The sequence below is a fragment of the Phascolarctos cinereus genome, unplaced genomic scaffold (assembly GCF_003287225.1).
Source record: "Phascolarctos cinereus isolate Bilbo 61053 unplaced genomic scaffold, phaCin_HiC Scaffold_5;HRSCAF=322, whole genome shotgun sequence".
NCBI classification, from domain to species: domain Eukaryota; kingdom Metazoa; phylum Chordata; class Mammalia; order Diprotodontia; family Phascolarctidae; genus Phascolarctos; species Phascolarctos cinereus.
In genome coordinates this window covers 263995765-264011701 of record NW_027555958.1, presented here as the reverse complement: position 1 = coordinate 264011701, position 15937 = coordinate 263995765, and the positions used below count along the sequence as shown (strand labels likewise).

The 15937-nt window shown below is 38.8% G+C and overlaps 1 protein-coding gene across 4 annotated transcripts in view; it reads left to right on the top strand.

The window, feature by feature from the left end:
- The window catches only part of MXRA7 (matrix remodeling associated 7), a 34922-nt gene extending 19375 nt beyond the window's left edge, over window positions 1-15547 (top strand). Inside the window, exons 3-5 of one of the 4 annotated variants that reach the window (XM_020965966.2) lie at window positions 1743-1839; window positions 2657-2855; window positions 13713-13800. In XM_020965966.2, coding sequence (XP_020821625.1) covers window positions 1743-1839; window positions 2657-2855 — 296 coding nt within the window. In that variant the 3' untranslated portion in view covers window positions 13713-13800. Of the gene's footprint in view, window positions 1-1742; window positions 1840-2656; window positions 2856-3190; window positions 3273-13712 lie in introns of those variants that run through there. The other 3 variants (XM_020965969.2, XM_020965967.2, XM_020965968.2) reach the window with 3 other exon arrangements.
- Window positions 15548-15937: the final 390 nt, after the last annotated feature.

Sequence of the window (15937 nt, the reverse complement as noted above, 5' to 3'; positions counted from 1 at the left end):
TTTCTATTATTAGGGCATAGGGTATAGACATGATTGGGATTCTTCACATTGGAGTGACAAAGAGATGAAGACTTCCAGAACAGTTGGTTTCCAGAACAAAGATTTAGCTTCTTAAATAGCCTCAAAAGAGCAAAATCAGGAAGGAATATGATTAGTGAAGCTGTGTATTTTATATACTCATGGAAATTAAAAACAGACTGATTCAAACATATATGGACTGATTTAAACTTTAAAGGTGGGGGGGCTATTCCCAGTAAATCAGTGGTCAAAGGATATGAACATGCAATTTTCAAAAAAATAAGAATAAAAGAGCAAGCTGTCAACAACCATATAAAAATGCTCTAAATCTCTGATAATAAGAAAAAATGCAGATTAAAATAGCTCTGAAGTTCTATCTCATACCCACCAGATAGTCAAAGATGACAATGAAAAGTTGTAGGAAAGACACACTAATTCTGGTGGGGGAGAGGGTTGGTGAAAATGATACCAAAGAAAAGGAAAGAAAAGAATATCAATGACGCATTTAAAAGAATGCCCCGAAATGAACAGAAGGAAGTTCAAAGGGAGACACAGCTTTGTAGCTGAGATTCTTGATTTCATATGCAATCGTCTCTTTTTAAAAAAATGTTCTTTGTATATATAAATGTTTATATTTGTTACTATTTGTAAGTTCAGAGTAAAAAATTACTGAGGCCCTCCCTCAGCTGAGAGGAAATTTCATATCATATTCCCGGGCTGTATACTGTTGAGCTTCAAGGTCACTATCGCAAGTTTGTCCTTCTCAGTTACATTTCTGACCTTTTAATACACATTTTCCTATTCTTTCAGGTCTTTGTCATACTGTTCATTACTATGCATTCACTGCATATAATTTTTCTTTCTGATATCCTTCATGTCTATTTCTCATTTGTTTTCATTGATTTTTTTTGCATGTTTTTACTCAATTAATTAGTCAGTAAACATTTACTAAGTGTCTATTATGTGCCAGGTACTATGCTAAGCTAAGATAGTTATCATATTTGCTCCCTTATTTTAAGATGGTTTATGATACTTTAGTAAAGGCCTCTGGATATGGGGGTGCCATACTTAGACTGTGGTCTTGATATGGTTAAGTTTCTCTTGTTGAGATAGTGACATCCCCCTCTGACCTATACCTTTTAAGCTTTATCCTTAAATATTTGTCTTGGAATCTCTGACATAATAGTATCTCAGGGTCTATGGACTGTTGGACATGTTCCCTTAACACCAGGGGGACTTGAGGAACTTGTCAAGTGTTCCAATGGCTCTCTGGTGTCGGCAGTGAAACTTTGAAAGAGAACCAGAATTCACATGTGATCACAGCTAGATTGTCTCCAGGCAGATTGATCTTTAACTCTAATTACTGTGCGTGGATGTGGGGACAGAACATAGGGCACTCTAGAAGTGTTTAGAATTAGAAGTGAGGAATCTTGGAACTTTATTTGGAAGAGTATAAAGCTGATGGCAGACTACATTCAGTTGGTAGGATTAAGGACGCATATTACCTCAAACCAGTGTTGTCTCCAATGCATAGGGAGAAATACTACATTAACTGCCCCTGAATTGAAGGGGGCTGAATGTGTTGAAAGAGGAGGTGGTATTTCTTCAGTAGAAATCTGCTTATTTTATAGTTGACAAAACTTTCTGAAGTTTCTGAAATTTGTATTTAGGGACTCAGAATTTAAATTTGTGTCACTACTCATATACCTTCTCCCTTTCTGCAGAAGAGGAGGTATTCTCATTTAAATATAGCCCTGGGAAAATGCGAGGAAACCAATATAAGAGGATGATGACCAAAGAAGAGTTGGAGGAAGAACAGAGGTAAGTTATACTTCTCAATCTGTGTGTTAAAGACCTTTTTCAGCCCTTCATGTAGTTTTGAGTATATTCAAGTGTCTGCCTTGTTCTCTCAGGACCCAAGAGGGACATGTATCTCCAAATCCTCTACAACATTCCCCTCCCCTACTTACCCGTTCTTATATTGCAGGGATTCCTTTCTATGAGCTAATCTTTTCATTTCTAATAATATTTATCCCTGAGAATTCCCTGAGCAACTTTGCAAAAAAGAGCTTCCTTTATTGTGCTAGGAGGCAACCTTTGAATTGAAGTGCAGGTCCAAGCTCATGGTATAGGTGGGAGAGTCTCTGCTTCTGGGGAGATTAGAAAACTGGGCCCATTCCTACCTTTCCCACTTCCAAAGCTTGTCCTTTCTGATTAGGTAAATCCAAGTAGCTCACATACGTGGGGAGCTCATGACAAAACCAATTTATCACTTCAGTGCAGTGCAGTGCAGGATTCTTCTAGCTCAAATCGGATTATCAGAATGTGCTCCTTCCTTCCTATCCTTACTCCACAAATCCCTCTCCCTCCTTGCCCAGTGCTATAAGTGTAATCTTTTGTTCTGGACTGGGGCACTGAGAGGGCAGCTGCAGCTACTCAGCTTTTCATTGCAGTTATTGTCCTACCCTTGGCTGAGGACCCACTGGGTACTCAGAATCATTTTGTTATTTCATTTACCTTCATTTACTCCTGCAAGGGCAACTGTGGAGAATATTCGCAGGACTTGGGAAACAATGAGAAAAACCAGGGAGGACGGTGACAAAGAAATGACTGTTTTAAAAACTCTTCACATTTTCAGATTCTGTTTCAGATTCTGTTATTCTACACTGGTGGCCCCTCCCTGTGCCCTTGGTTCATTTGGTAAAGTGAGGAGCTGTATGGTAGCTGCATGGATTCTTGGAGTCGCTAGCATCCTACAGGTGTTTGATACTAACCCCTTCCCTACCACAAACACAAGTGGGATGGAAGATTGTGTGGTTGCAATAATGCAAAACTAGGTAACTGTTTTTATTGTTTGTTAGGATGCTCTTCTTACCCACTGACCCCTCCAACCTTTCAAGTATCAGAAAATATTGTCCATAATAAACATAGTATTAGGGGTCTACTGTAGCCTTTAGCTCTCTAGCTTCCCCTTAGCAGCTCTTTCAAACTGCTACCGGCATATGTTTCTCCGTAGAACAAAATAATAAACACATCCAGAAGAGCAGCACCCCAAGTACCCTAGTCCCCTCATTAGGCCACCTTTGCTAATTCAAACTACCCTTTGCTTTCCTTCAAGTCTTAACCATGCTGCTTCTTTGGTCTTATCAGGTTTACTCCCTTTATATTACAGGATTGAGCTGACCTCTGACTTCACTTGCCTGTAGCAAGTACCTTAGTTCTGCACCACAAATACTCTCCCAAATATTTTTGGTAAGGATACTGACTTCTTAGACTAGTGGTGCTTCACTCATTGTCTGTGAATGTGTTACACAAAACTGACATGGTCTGTTTTCCCCCACTCCTTCATAACCAGTTAACAAACTTTGTCTTCCATCTGAACCTCATTTCATCCTTCATGAGCATCAAGAGTCATAAGCAAAAACAGAATATATAATCCCCTTGACAGCTGTGAATGTCGGTGGGATGCATGATGACTCAGGTCTTTATTCAGTCTTAATGGGACAGCTGGATGGAGGAGTTAGTCTGTTCTGGGACTGTTGTTTCCTAGAGAAAACAAGAAGAATCTGGAAGGCAGATGGGATCATTTCACCATCAATGTATTTTATAGGTATGCCTTGCATTATGTACACACATGCTGGTGAACCCTTTCATCCATTAGGGAGATGGTCCTTTTGTATTGTTAATTTTTTATTTTAATCCCTATGACAGCTGCATCTTACTAAAAAGCAACCACAAAGAACATTGCCACTACAGTGTACTGCAGAAAAAGTATGTTGCAACAGAGGCAAATTTTAGTTCTCAGGTCTTCAATATAAATAAATGATGAAGGAGATAAGGCAAAGTTGGTCCCTCTCTTCTTGTAAATCAGAAACAGGAGTGGCTAGATTAAAGATATCCGAGGATCATATGATTTAGCATCAGGAGGAGCCTTAGAGATCATTTAGTCCAATTCCCCCATTTTACATGACAACAACATTGCCTGAGGCTGGCTGAGCTCAAATGATCTTCCTACTATTATCAATTTATTGTAGATTGAGATTTGGAAAATAAGGTAATCTTATGGCCAGGTAACAGGAAAACCCGAATTAGGATTTTAGTAGAAATCTGGTCTTTGGGCCAGTGATAAACTGTGGGCTTATGTAAGAGGGCAGAGTGCCTTGGTTGCTTTCAGAAAGATCACATCATTGCACTCAACACCATCACCTTCTATGACTATAAGGAAAGTGATTGGTAGATCAAGTCCACCAATCATCATCTAAAATGAACTAGTGAGGACACACACACACACACACGTTTCTGTTACTGCCATCCCGATCAGCATGAACCTCACGTTTTTTTGTTTGCTTTTTGGTGAGGCAATCGGGGTTGAGTAACTTGCCCAAGGTCGCATAGCTAGTAAGTATCAAGTGTCTGAGGCCGGATTTGAACTCAGGTCCTCTTGACTCCAAGGCCAGAGCTCTATCCATGGTGCCACCTAGCTGCCCCCGAACCTCATGTCTATATCTTTTTGTCTGTAATGTCTGTTTTTCCTTTTCCCTTCCTTCCATGTGGGTGAGTAATGAAGGTGACTTTACTCCTGATGCTTCCTTGATTCCACGTTGCTCTCACTTTTCCTTCACAGCTTAGGGATACAGAGACTAATAAGTTTGGCTTTTGTCTTTCCATCTTCTACAATATGATGGTTTTGTTGGGAGTGTAGATGTCACTGCTGCTATTAGTCAATTAGTAAGCATTTATTATGGTTCTGCTATATACCAGGTACTGTGCTAGGCATTGGGAATGCAAATACCAAAAGGCAAAGTCCATACTCAAAGAACTTACATTGCAGTTATTCTGTCCTTTGCAGTCTTGTCTGACTCTTCGTGACCCTCCAGCTCATTTTACAGATGAGGAAACTGAGGCAAACAAGGTTAAGTGACTTGTCCAGGGTTACACAGCTAGTAAGTGTCTGATGATTTGAACCAGCACTCTATCCACTGCACCACCTAACTTCCCCTATATAAGTGATATGGAATAAATATAAGGAGAATAAATGCAAAGTAGTTAAATCAGGGGATTTTTGGAGGGAAGGTACCAGCAGCTAGGGGATCTGGAAAAGCTTATTGTAGAAAATGAGAGGATCACTGAAGTGAGAGCAGCAGCTAATGGCAATCATTCTGTGCCTTGGTCCTGCCTGTGCCAGAAGTACTTGTATTGCAAGGTTCAGGAGCAAAAGCAGCATCTTTTGAAAGAGAAAAGGCAAGAGTCCATGATAGCCCTTGATGAGAATCCATTGATCCCTACTGAGCTCTGCAGGGAGCCCTTGATCCTTGAAAGGGTGCCGGGATGATGAGTACAGATGTAGAAAAGCTTAGAATCATGATTACCATATCCCAAGACCCCAGCTTCCAGTTCAAGATGTTGAGCTGAAGCTGCTGTTTCCTGATGATTCTGTCAATGAGCCAGTGACAACATAAAACAGGTGCTCTGACTTATGCCTGCAAACACTAGAGCCATAGATCTGTTGCTGATGTATGAGCGACACCAGTTGGCCTTACTGTGGGCCACCTGGTCCCACTGCATATTAGACGCTGTGTAACATGGCGGTGTTGTGGCATGATATCTCTGACCTGAACACAGCCTCAGAGGCCCTGCCTTACCTTATCCTCCATGGTCTTTCTTCCTGAGTAGCTAGCAGCAAATTTCAAATATTCTCCAATTCCCTTTCCATGTAAGAATGACAAAGCAACCATGTCATCACCTTTGCCAACCAGGCATCTTTTTGCCATCACATATACCAGAAGCTAGATTTTTTTTTTTTTTTGCTTTTTGGTGAGGCAGTCGGGGTTAAATAACTTGCCCAGGGTCACATAGCTAGTAAGTATCAAGTGTCTGAGGCCGTATTTGAACTCAGGTCCTCCTGACTACAAGGCCAGTGCTCTATGCACTGTGCCACCTAGGTGCCCCTCAGAAGCTAGATTATTATACAGTGCAGCTGATGTAAGTGAGGCTCAGATTTTAGATGAAGTTGCACATGATCCACTTGGGCATGCTTGGAAGCCACAGGAGACATGGGATGGTGTTAGCACCCATATACCCACACAGCCTACAAGATGACCTTTCTTCAGTATGCCTTCCTTGACTGCTTCCAGGAAAGAAATACAGAGCTATCCCATGCACATATTCATAGGATCATGACAGGGACCCAGGGGGAAGTGACCCTGTCTGAGGAGTGACCAGCTCTAGTAGTGTGTCTTTGGTAGAATAGATCTGATTGATGTTTTTATGGGTCTATAGTTAGGGTATACCCACTAAAACATGTGAAAGAAGGAATTTGGGGTCTCTACCCTAAAAGGAATAAGAACTGAGATTTCTGGGGATGATAGAAAATTATAACCCACTAAGTAGCGCTGAAATTCCTAGAAAGCTCACCCATCTCTTGCTCCCCCCCCAAAAAAAAAAAGAAAAGAAAAGAAAAAAAATAAAATGGTATTTGAGCTAAGCTGGATCTTGAAGGAGGAAAGGGATTCTGTGGGTCTGAGGCTAAGAAGGAATGTATTCCAAGAGTGGAGGAAAACCAGTTCAAAGGCACAAAGGTGGTAGGTGGAGTGTCATGTGTAAGAAACAGAGAGAAGGACAGTTTGGCTGGATTGTAGAGTGCATTAGATGGAGCAAGATACAATGAGACTGGAAAGATAGATTGGGGCCAGTTTGTGAAAGGCTTTAAAAGTTAAACAGAGAAGTTTATATTTTAGACTAGAGTCAACAGAGAGCTACTGGTGTTTGAGTAGGCAGTGACGTGATCATTCTGTACTTAAGGAGAATCACTTTGTCAGCAGTGTGGAAAATTGACAGAATTCGGGAGAGAGTTGAGGCAGGAAGTCTGTTTAGGATAATGCAATAATGTATGTGAGAATTGATGAGGGCATGAATTCAGGAAGTAGCTGTGTGAGTATAAAGAGATACTTTAAAAAAAAGTCTTTCAAACAAAGTTTTATTTATTAAAAGATTAGCATTGATCATAAATCTATTCAGTCAAACTTGCTTAGTAACTAATTACATTTAAATTAATTTCAATGTATGTAGAATCATTAATGTTTTTCAGTCACTCTGAGTTTTTATCATAATTTGCTGTTAGCACATTCATTCTCACTTTTCCTTTTTTATTAAGTTTCTTATCTTAAAAAAACTTTAAACTTTGAAAATTTTATTGTTTTTAACATTCATTTAAAATTTTTCATGAGTTCTGAATTCCCTCCTACCCCTCCCCCACTTATTGAGAAGGCAAGAAATGTGATATCAATTATACATGTAAAACATTTCCACATTATCTGTTGCAGGAAAAAAGCAAGAAAAATTTAAAAAACTGAAAAAAAATAATGCTTTAGTATGCACTCAGACTCTGTCAGTTCTCTCTCTGGAGGCAGATAACATTTTTCATCATGGGTCATCATTTTGTCTTACATCGCTGTATTAATCAAAGTAGCTAAATCATTCGCAGTTGATTATTGTACAGTATTGCTGTGTACAGTGTTCTCTTGGTTCTGTTCACTTCACTTTGCATGAGTTCATATAAGTTTTCCCAGGTTTTTCCAAAACCATCCTAATCATTTCTTATATCACAGTAGTATTCTATCATAATCATATACCACAACTTGTTCAGCCATTTCCCAATTGATTGGCATCCTCAATTTTCAATCCTTTGCCACCACAAAAAGAGCTGCAATAAATATTTTTGTACGTATAAGTTCTTAGAAAGAGATATTGTAAAGGTAGAAAGAGCAAGATTTAGCTACTGATTGAATAAGTGGCATGAGGAAGAATGAGGAGTTAAAGATAATGCCAAGGTTAGGAACTTAATAGACTGGAAAACAGAAGTGCCTTAGACATAAATAGTGAAGTTTGAAAGAGGGGAGGAAGGGTTTGGGGTAAAAGATAACAAGTTCATTTGGGGACATGTTGAATTTGAGATGTCTTCAAGATGTCTGGTTTGGAATGTCCAATTATCAGAGCAATTGGTGATATGGGGCCAAAGCTCAGGGCAGAGATTAGGGCTACATATATAGATCTGTGAATCACCTGCATGGAAATGATAATTAAACCCATAGGAACTGATGAAGTTACCAAGAGAGAGAAGAGTAGTGGGCCTAGGAGAGAACCTTGGCAGTTGGGAAGAAACCTAAGTGGAGGTTGGAAATTCAAAAGGGGCAGGAGGAAGAGAGAAAAAGAGAAGTACAATGATTAAATGGAGTCTGCTGGAGAAAACAGGAGATAGGATCAAACACACATGTGAATGGGATAGAGAATCAACTAAGGAAGAATAAAAGGATGGCCTTGCTTCAGTGAAGGCCTAGTTGAAGTTGCATAATGTGAATTTATAATATACCCAATTAGCACAGTTCTATGACTCCTACAGCTCTATGCAACAGCACTTGAATAGAAATGAAGCAGATAGTGAACATAATGTGGGGTTGAGGTGGCAAAGGATGAGTGATGATAGGGCAAGAAAGCACAGGATTTGAGAGTAGAGGGAAAAGTATAGCTTTGACAATTGAAGAGATATGAGAGGACACCTCCAACCTACCCTTTCATGGAGGTGTGAAGTACACAGGTATTACACATTGCAGATGGTTTTGGATTTTTTCAATGCATTGATCAGTTGTGTTGACTTTTTCTCCCTCTAAAAATATAATTTGTTATATGGGATGGCTATCTTGGAGGAAAAGGGATACTTGGAATAATTATAATGTAAGAATAACAATAAAAATTATTTAATAAAAGAAAAGAAAGTGTAGAGTTGAATTGGCTAACTATAGGATCAAGTTTGGAGAGGGAGAGAAGTGAAGTCAGAGTAGGGATAATAGCCTGAGAAAGTACTGAGGAGTGGAAGGATTAGAAGTCTAAATGAGCGTGTAGAATGGATGTAGAATAGGAAGAGATAGAGGAATGTCATAATTTTTCATTACAGAAGTGAGAGTCTTGTGAGTAATGGCGAAATCCCTAGAGATACTAGTTTCTAGACCGTAGGAGAAGTCCTAAACTTGACCTAATATAGTAGATATATAAATTTATTTATATTTCTGCCATCCTCATTAAAACTGCTGCTCAGTGAAATGGATTTATGTCCATTGTTCGGTCTGTCCTTGATGTCCCTACTTATCAGTTGTCTTTAGTACTGCAGTAAATTGTGTCTAAATAGAGCATCAATAGTCTAAGAAGCTTAATCAAAGATCTCTTTTTTCCTATTGCTTTCAAATATGGCCAGGTATCCCCCATCCTTTTTTAATTTTTAATTTTCTATGTATCCTAATTAGATTTATCAAACTTTTTATAATCAGAAGTCTCAGGAGAGCTGAAAATGGGGGTTCTGTGGTTGCTTAGGTCTGTGTCTCCATTTGGATCTTTGCCATCTTTCTGGGCATTGCAGAGAGGCCTGTGATCTCAGATCTGCTCAAGGGGAGTTACAGCTCCCCAGAAGCCTCATGGATATTGTAACACCCCTAAACCTAGATGGTTATCATCTTTTCCTTTTTAGATACATAGCAGTGGTTTTAAAAAGCTTTTATTGATGTTTTCTGTTTCTTATATCCCCATAATTGTCCCAAGTATTCCTCCCATTTCCCCTCCCAGAGTGCTATCCCATATGACAAATAGTACTGTTTTAGAGAGGAAAAAAAGTCAGCATAACTAATTAATACATTGAAAAAGTCTGAAAACATGTACCATCTATGGACCTCCCACCTCCAAGAAAAGGGTCTTTTCATCTCTTGATTTGAGTCCTGCTTCATTGACTACCAGGAAGCAAAGCATAGTTATCGTTTACTGATTTTGTATTCTTGTCCATACCTAAGACAACTACTTAAAAATTTTCAGGACGTTTTGAAAAATAGGCCTGTTGATTAACAAGAAGCCTCCTTGTGGGAATTCTTACCAGCTCAGATGAACTCCTGTTGGAAATTTTGTAGTAGTAGTAATTAGAATATTATTTTAAAGTTGGTCTCTTGGTTTTGCCTTTACCTAAAAAGCAGCAAGGTTTTTACTGCATAGAAGACACAACCCTGACCATTGGCATAACCTCTCACTTGAAAACCATCCTAAAGAATGCTAACCATGAAAAAAAAAATCACCTCATACACAACTAAATGATGATTATGAGAAGTACCTACTTGACCATAGACCATAGACCAAGTGTTGTGTCTTTAGTAGGGGTTGCTTGTTACACAAAGTGGATTCTTCACATGGTTTTCTAGGTTTGTCTGTTTTTATAATTAACTTTCTTGTTTACACGTGAAACTATTTCTAGAGTGGCTTCAATCTGTGTACTTAACCTTCATTCAGTCCAATTAATCTGTGAGTAGCTAATCTGGATTGCTATGTGTTTTTCTCTCCAGGTTTGTTTTTTCATTGACTTCTTTCTTTTGAATCCACTAAAATTTGGACACCTTCCTCCTCTCAGTGTTTTAGTTATCCTTTCATGGTGGTATAGGACATTCTGTCAACTCTAAAAATGTAATTGTCACTTTCATCCTCAAAATCTTGAAATAATACCTATTTACATGAGGCCCCAGAAATCTAGCTCAATGTAGTTGTGTGGGACCTTCCATTCCAAGTAACTCAAAGCACTTTACACAATCCTTTTATTTATTTTTCATCATTTGCCTGTAAGGATATAGGTGCTGAGTCTTCCATTGTCTCCCTGTTTTCCAGATTAGACAAATTATTTATGCCTTTAATTTTCCCAAGACCTCTGGTATTGGAACTTGGATTCCCTTATTCCTACATTCTGCTCTGATTACAAAACAAGTTATTTTGGATAGAAGATATAGACCTTAAGGATTATGGAAAGATAGATATGTATAGTAAGAAGTTAACTTAGATGTTCAACAGGTATAGTACAGTATATATCATATATAAGTAGCCTGATGTCTTAAGCAGTGGGTGTGGGAAATGTGGACATGGGGGAAAAGGCTAGGCCAGTATTAGAAAATACTGCAGGAAGTTAGTTAACTGCTGAGTCTTTATGGCAATCACTTAACTTTGTACTTGTCTAAACCAGAACATCCATAAGAATAATTAATAAAATACTGCAGGAAGGTAACTATTGAGCAAACTTGCTAGTGCCTGTGTCAAGCTGTTCTCTGAACTTTAATTTCTTTATCTTGTTAATGGAAATAATAATATCACTTCCTCATTGTATTGCTCTGAGGAAGACATTTTGTAAACCTTTAATACACTATGTAAAAATCAAACAATCAATAAACATTGCTTAAACACTTACTATGTACTAAGCACTGTACTAAGCACTGGGGATACAAAAAGAGGCAAAAGATAGCCTCTGCTTTCAAGGAGCTTACAGTTTAATGGGGGGGACAATATGCAAACAAATATATACAAAATAAGCTATATACAGGAGAGATAGGAAGTAATTAACAAAGGGAATTAATTAATTAATTAATTTTAATTTAATTAGGGGTTGGGAAAGGCTTCCAGTAGAAGATGGGTCAAAGAAGCTAGGGAAGTTAGTAGGTGGAATTGAGGAGGGAGAACATTTCAGGCACAGGAGAGTCCCCAGAAAGAATGCCCAGAGCAGAGAGAGATGGACTGGCTTGTTTGCAGAAGAGTCACTGATCTGAAGAGTGCATGCTGGGGAGTGAGGTAGAAGAAGACTGGACAGGGAGGAGGGGACTAGCTTAGGAAAGCGAAATTATCGGACCTGTAGTTTAGGAAAATCACTTTGGTGGCTGAATAGAGAATGGATTGGAGTAGGGAGAGACTTGAGGCAGGAAGACCCACCAGCAAGCTATTGCAGTAGTCCAGGTGTGAGGTGATGAGGGCCTCCACTAGAATGGTGGCAGCATCAGGGGAGAAAAGGAAGCATACTCAAAGAAATGTTGCAAAGGTGAAATCCACAGTCATTGGAAACAAATTAGATATGAGGGGTGAGAGATAGTGAGGAGTCCAGGATGACTCCTGGGTTTTGATCCTTAGGGACTGGGAGGATGAGATTGTTCTCTCTGGTAATAGAGAAAGTGTCTGCTGCAGTGGGGTATGGGGGTAAGGGGAGGTAAAGAGGTTGGGGGAGGCAGATAATGAATTCAATTTTTAGGTATGTTGAGTTTAAGATGTCTACCAAGAATCCAGTTTGAGATGTCTTAAAGGCAATTGGAAATGTGAGATTGGAGGTCAGCAGAGAGTTTGGGGCAAGATAGGTAGATTTGAAAATCATCAGTATAGAGATGGTAATTAAACCCATGGGAGCAGACAAGTTACTGAGTATGAATTTTAGTTGTAAGGTGTCACCCTGCTCTAGCACACTGCGCTAATGGCTTTTCCAAGCAGCATGAATTTTTGACCCCTAAATCAGACATAGATGATAATGCTGTGGTTCAGTATCCTATCCCCAACTGCAAAACCTGTAGATAAAAAAATGAGTATCAAATATTGAACTATATATATATATATTTATATATAATCATTGCCTGGTATGAGTGGGTTGGTGGAAAACATCCTTCATTGCGTGTCTTGCTCTATTTTATAACACAGAAATATCCAACATTTTTTCATTTATCTTATTTGTCATATTTTTTCACCTGTGCCTCTTAAAATAAATGCTTTCTTGCTTACCCTAAATTTTCGCAAAATTTTTTCTCATTTATTTGTTCCATTTTTTAAACCTGTGTCTCTTAAAATAGTTGCTTCCTTGTTTGCCCTATATTTTTCTTCCATGGATGTCAAGCCATGCAGTGGACATTATCACCTTACTCATCACCAGATTTCTTGAAAGTGAGATCTACATTTCATTCATTCAACAAGAATTTATTATGATCCTGTAAAGAAAAAACCCAGAACAATCCTTTACCCTCAAGGAACTTACTGACACAAAGAAAAATAAATAAAAAGTATATGCAAAGTAATATCCAGGGGAGAAGGCAAAAGGAGATTCAGGTTAGTGACACTTGGGTAGAATCACAGATAAAAAATGGAATGAATAAAAATAACGAGGAAAAAATTTGGAAAGAGCAAGAGCTTGATGGAATGTGTTCCAGGAGTGTATATTCATTCCACTGCAGAGGGTGGGGGAAGGTATGCTGTGAGTGGGGTGGGGAGGGAGAGGAGAGGAGGGGAGAAGAGAGGAGAGGAGATGAGAGAAGAGAGGAGAAGGGAGGAGACAGCCTCTGCAAAGGTAGAGAAGCGGGACATGGAATGCCCTTTACTGGAAAGTGCAGGTAGGGCCAATTTGGGCTGGAATGTCAAGTTCATAAAAGAGAATAGGGTGCAATAAGCCTAGGAAGGGAGACTAGAAAGAGGCTCTGAAAGGCTTTAAACACAAAACAAAGGAAGATAACATATCCTTTAGGCAAGAGGGAGCTACTGCAGCTTCTTAAGGAGAAGAGTGAAAGTTCAAAGCTTTAGGTATCCTCTGCCTTACTCTGATTCACACTGGGAGGGGATATACTGTCTTGTTTTGCATGTACTCACACTGGTTTTTCTGACCAAAGTCCTTTCCCATTGTTCATAGGTTTCTGGCTGTCTTTTTGTGTAATCCTGGGGTAGGTGAAGGCGCTTAATCTAGTTTCTCATTTAATTGCTTGGTCATTATTGGTCTGATGCAATTGTTAGGTCTTTGCTGGAATACTTGTGTATAAATTAAGCTCTTCTGTGACTCTTCACTCAGTCATCCTAATCAGAAATCTCTTCTTTCTTCTTGACAGGGTTAAAAAAGAACAGCTAGCTGCCATCTTCAAACTCATGAAGGACAACACTGAGACTTTTGGAGAGATGTCTGATGGAGATATGCAGGAACAGCTCAAGCTTTATGATATGTAGGCTCAAAAACAACAGAGCTCTTCAACAGCTGCTGCCTTACTCTGCAACAAGACTTTGAAAACAATTGTACTGTGACTGTTATTAGATTAGAAACTCTTGTTTTCAGATTTTTATAGGTTTAAATACATACATATGCATATATATGTATATATATGTATGTTCTTTTTGCATATGCTATTTATATTTTATCTCATAGGGATCAGCAATACTCCGCATAGAGGAAGAGGGGTGGGCAGACCCTGTTAGCTGAGTTTCCCTCCTTATTCCTTGTTGTTGAGGTTCGGACTATGTGACATAATTAGTACATATACCTTATCTTTTCACTTGAGCTAAGAAATTCCTCATGTTAGTTCCAAGACAGACAGTAATATGGGACCAGACTAGATGATGCTGACTCAGGGCTGACTCAGTCCTAACTCCTGACACAGTAGTAAGCTGTTTGGGAGGATTTAGGAGTGCTAAAAGTTATAGTATCTTTACTATTGGCATCCTTATAAGGCTTTTATAGAGTTAGGGTCTAAGAATTTTTTTGAGGATCTGAAGTCTGTTTCTTCCTAGACAGTCTAAAAGTCTATTTCAAAGACTCATCTTCCTTTGTGGATCAAAATAAAGGTACTAGAAATGATGTTATAAGAATCTGTTCTATGTTATTTCTAGTCCTTGTTCAATTCAAGTGTATGAAGAGTGCTAGGCACTGCAGGATATACAAAAGAAGCAAAAGATGTGGCATTTGACTTGGAGGAACTGCCAATTTCTAGGGAAAGAAATAACCCCAACATAAAACAATAGAGATAACAAAATATTTAACTGACATCTAGACAGGAACTCCTCTGATGGCTTATTGTGGTATGGAAATGACCCTTAGTTCTTGAAGGTTCTTCAAGTGTGTGAGCTGGAGGAGGAACTCATTTTTATGCTCTGGGCACCAGTCCAGCTTTGTTTGGAGAGATTCATCACCTCACATGGCTTCAGATTAATGAATCATTAGCCATAGCAACTCTTAAAGACTTATCTGCCAAGGGGTAATAATAGCTAGCATTTTTGCAGTATCTTAAGGTTTGCAAAGCACTTTACATATTGACAGGAATATCCACATTGTTGAAATCATAAACCCGTTGAAGTGTGAGTGCATCCAATTTTCTACTTAGTTGCAGCGACTGCCAGTTACAATTCTGGCTCAGAAGCTGAAAGATGCCTTTATGCAGAATGGGATCCCTCAGGTCTGATTGCTAAACTGTGTCAGTCAAGTTGCTGCAATCATTTCCCAGCAACCAGTGGTTCCATCATGTTTGTACTCATGCTCCAGCATGTTTTATTACATTTTTGTTTGCCTACTTCATGTGCAGCTTTTCCAAGTCACCTCATCCACAACATGAAGCTACTGTTTAGTTAATTATGAGTCTCGTGCACTAAACTAATAAACGACTTTGAGTTCATTTTTCTGATAATAGATCAATTTACTTCTGCCTCACTGGTGGAAAAAGCAGGCCCATTTGTGGCCAAAACAGCCGTCTCAGAACTAACTCTCAAACAGGTGTATGGTTTCAAATAAAGTATGTGGCATGTCCCATGTTAATTTTTTTCTTTTCTTTTTTCTTAAAAACTACGATTTGTTATGTAGGATAACTCTCTGAGAGGAAGACAGGGAAGTAGATGAATGCTGGGAGAAATTCTGGTGATATTAAAAAAAAGATATAAATAAAAATTTGTAAAAAGGAAAGTTTTGCTTAATTAAATGTCAACAAAAGAGATAATAGAATGTATGAAAACACTAAATGGAGTGTGAATATTTAAATTTTGGGGGTTATTTTAAATTTAGTGTATGTTAACAGGAACATTACTGAATACAAAAAACATCTAAAACAAAAAGAGGATTGCATTTGAAATCCCTTATCTCCTTTACATACATGGTATTTCTCTTAAAAATTGTATCAGAAATCTCACGTGTTACTTTTTTTTTTTAGGCAATTGGGGTTAAGTGATTTGCCCAGGCTCACACACCTAGTGTCAAGTGTTTGATCTGAGGTCAGATTTGAACTCAGGTCCTCCTGGCTTCAGGGCTGGTGCTCTATCCAACGCGCCACCTAGCTGCACCTCCATGTACCACTTT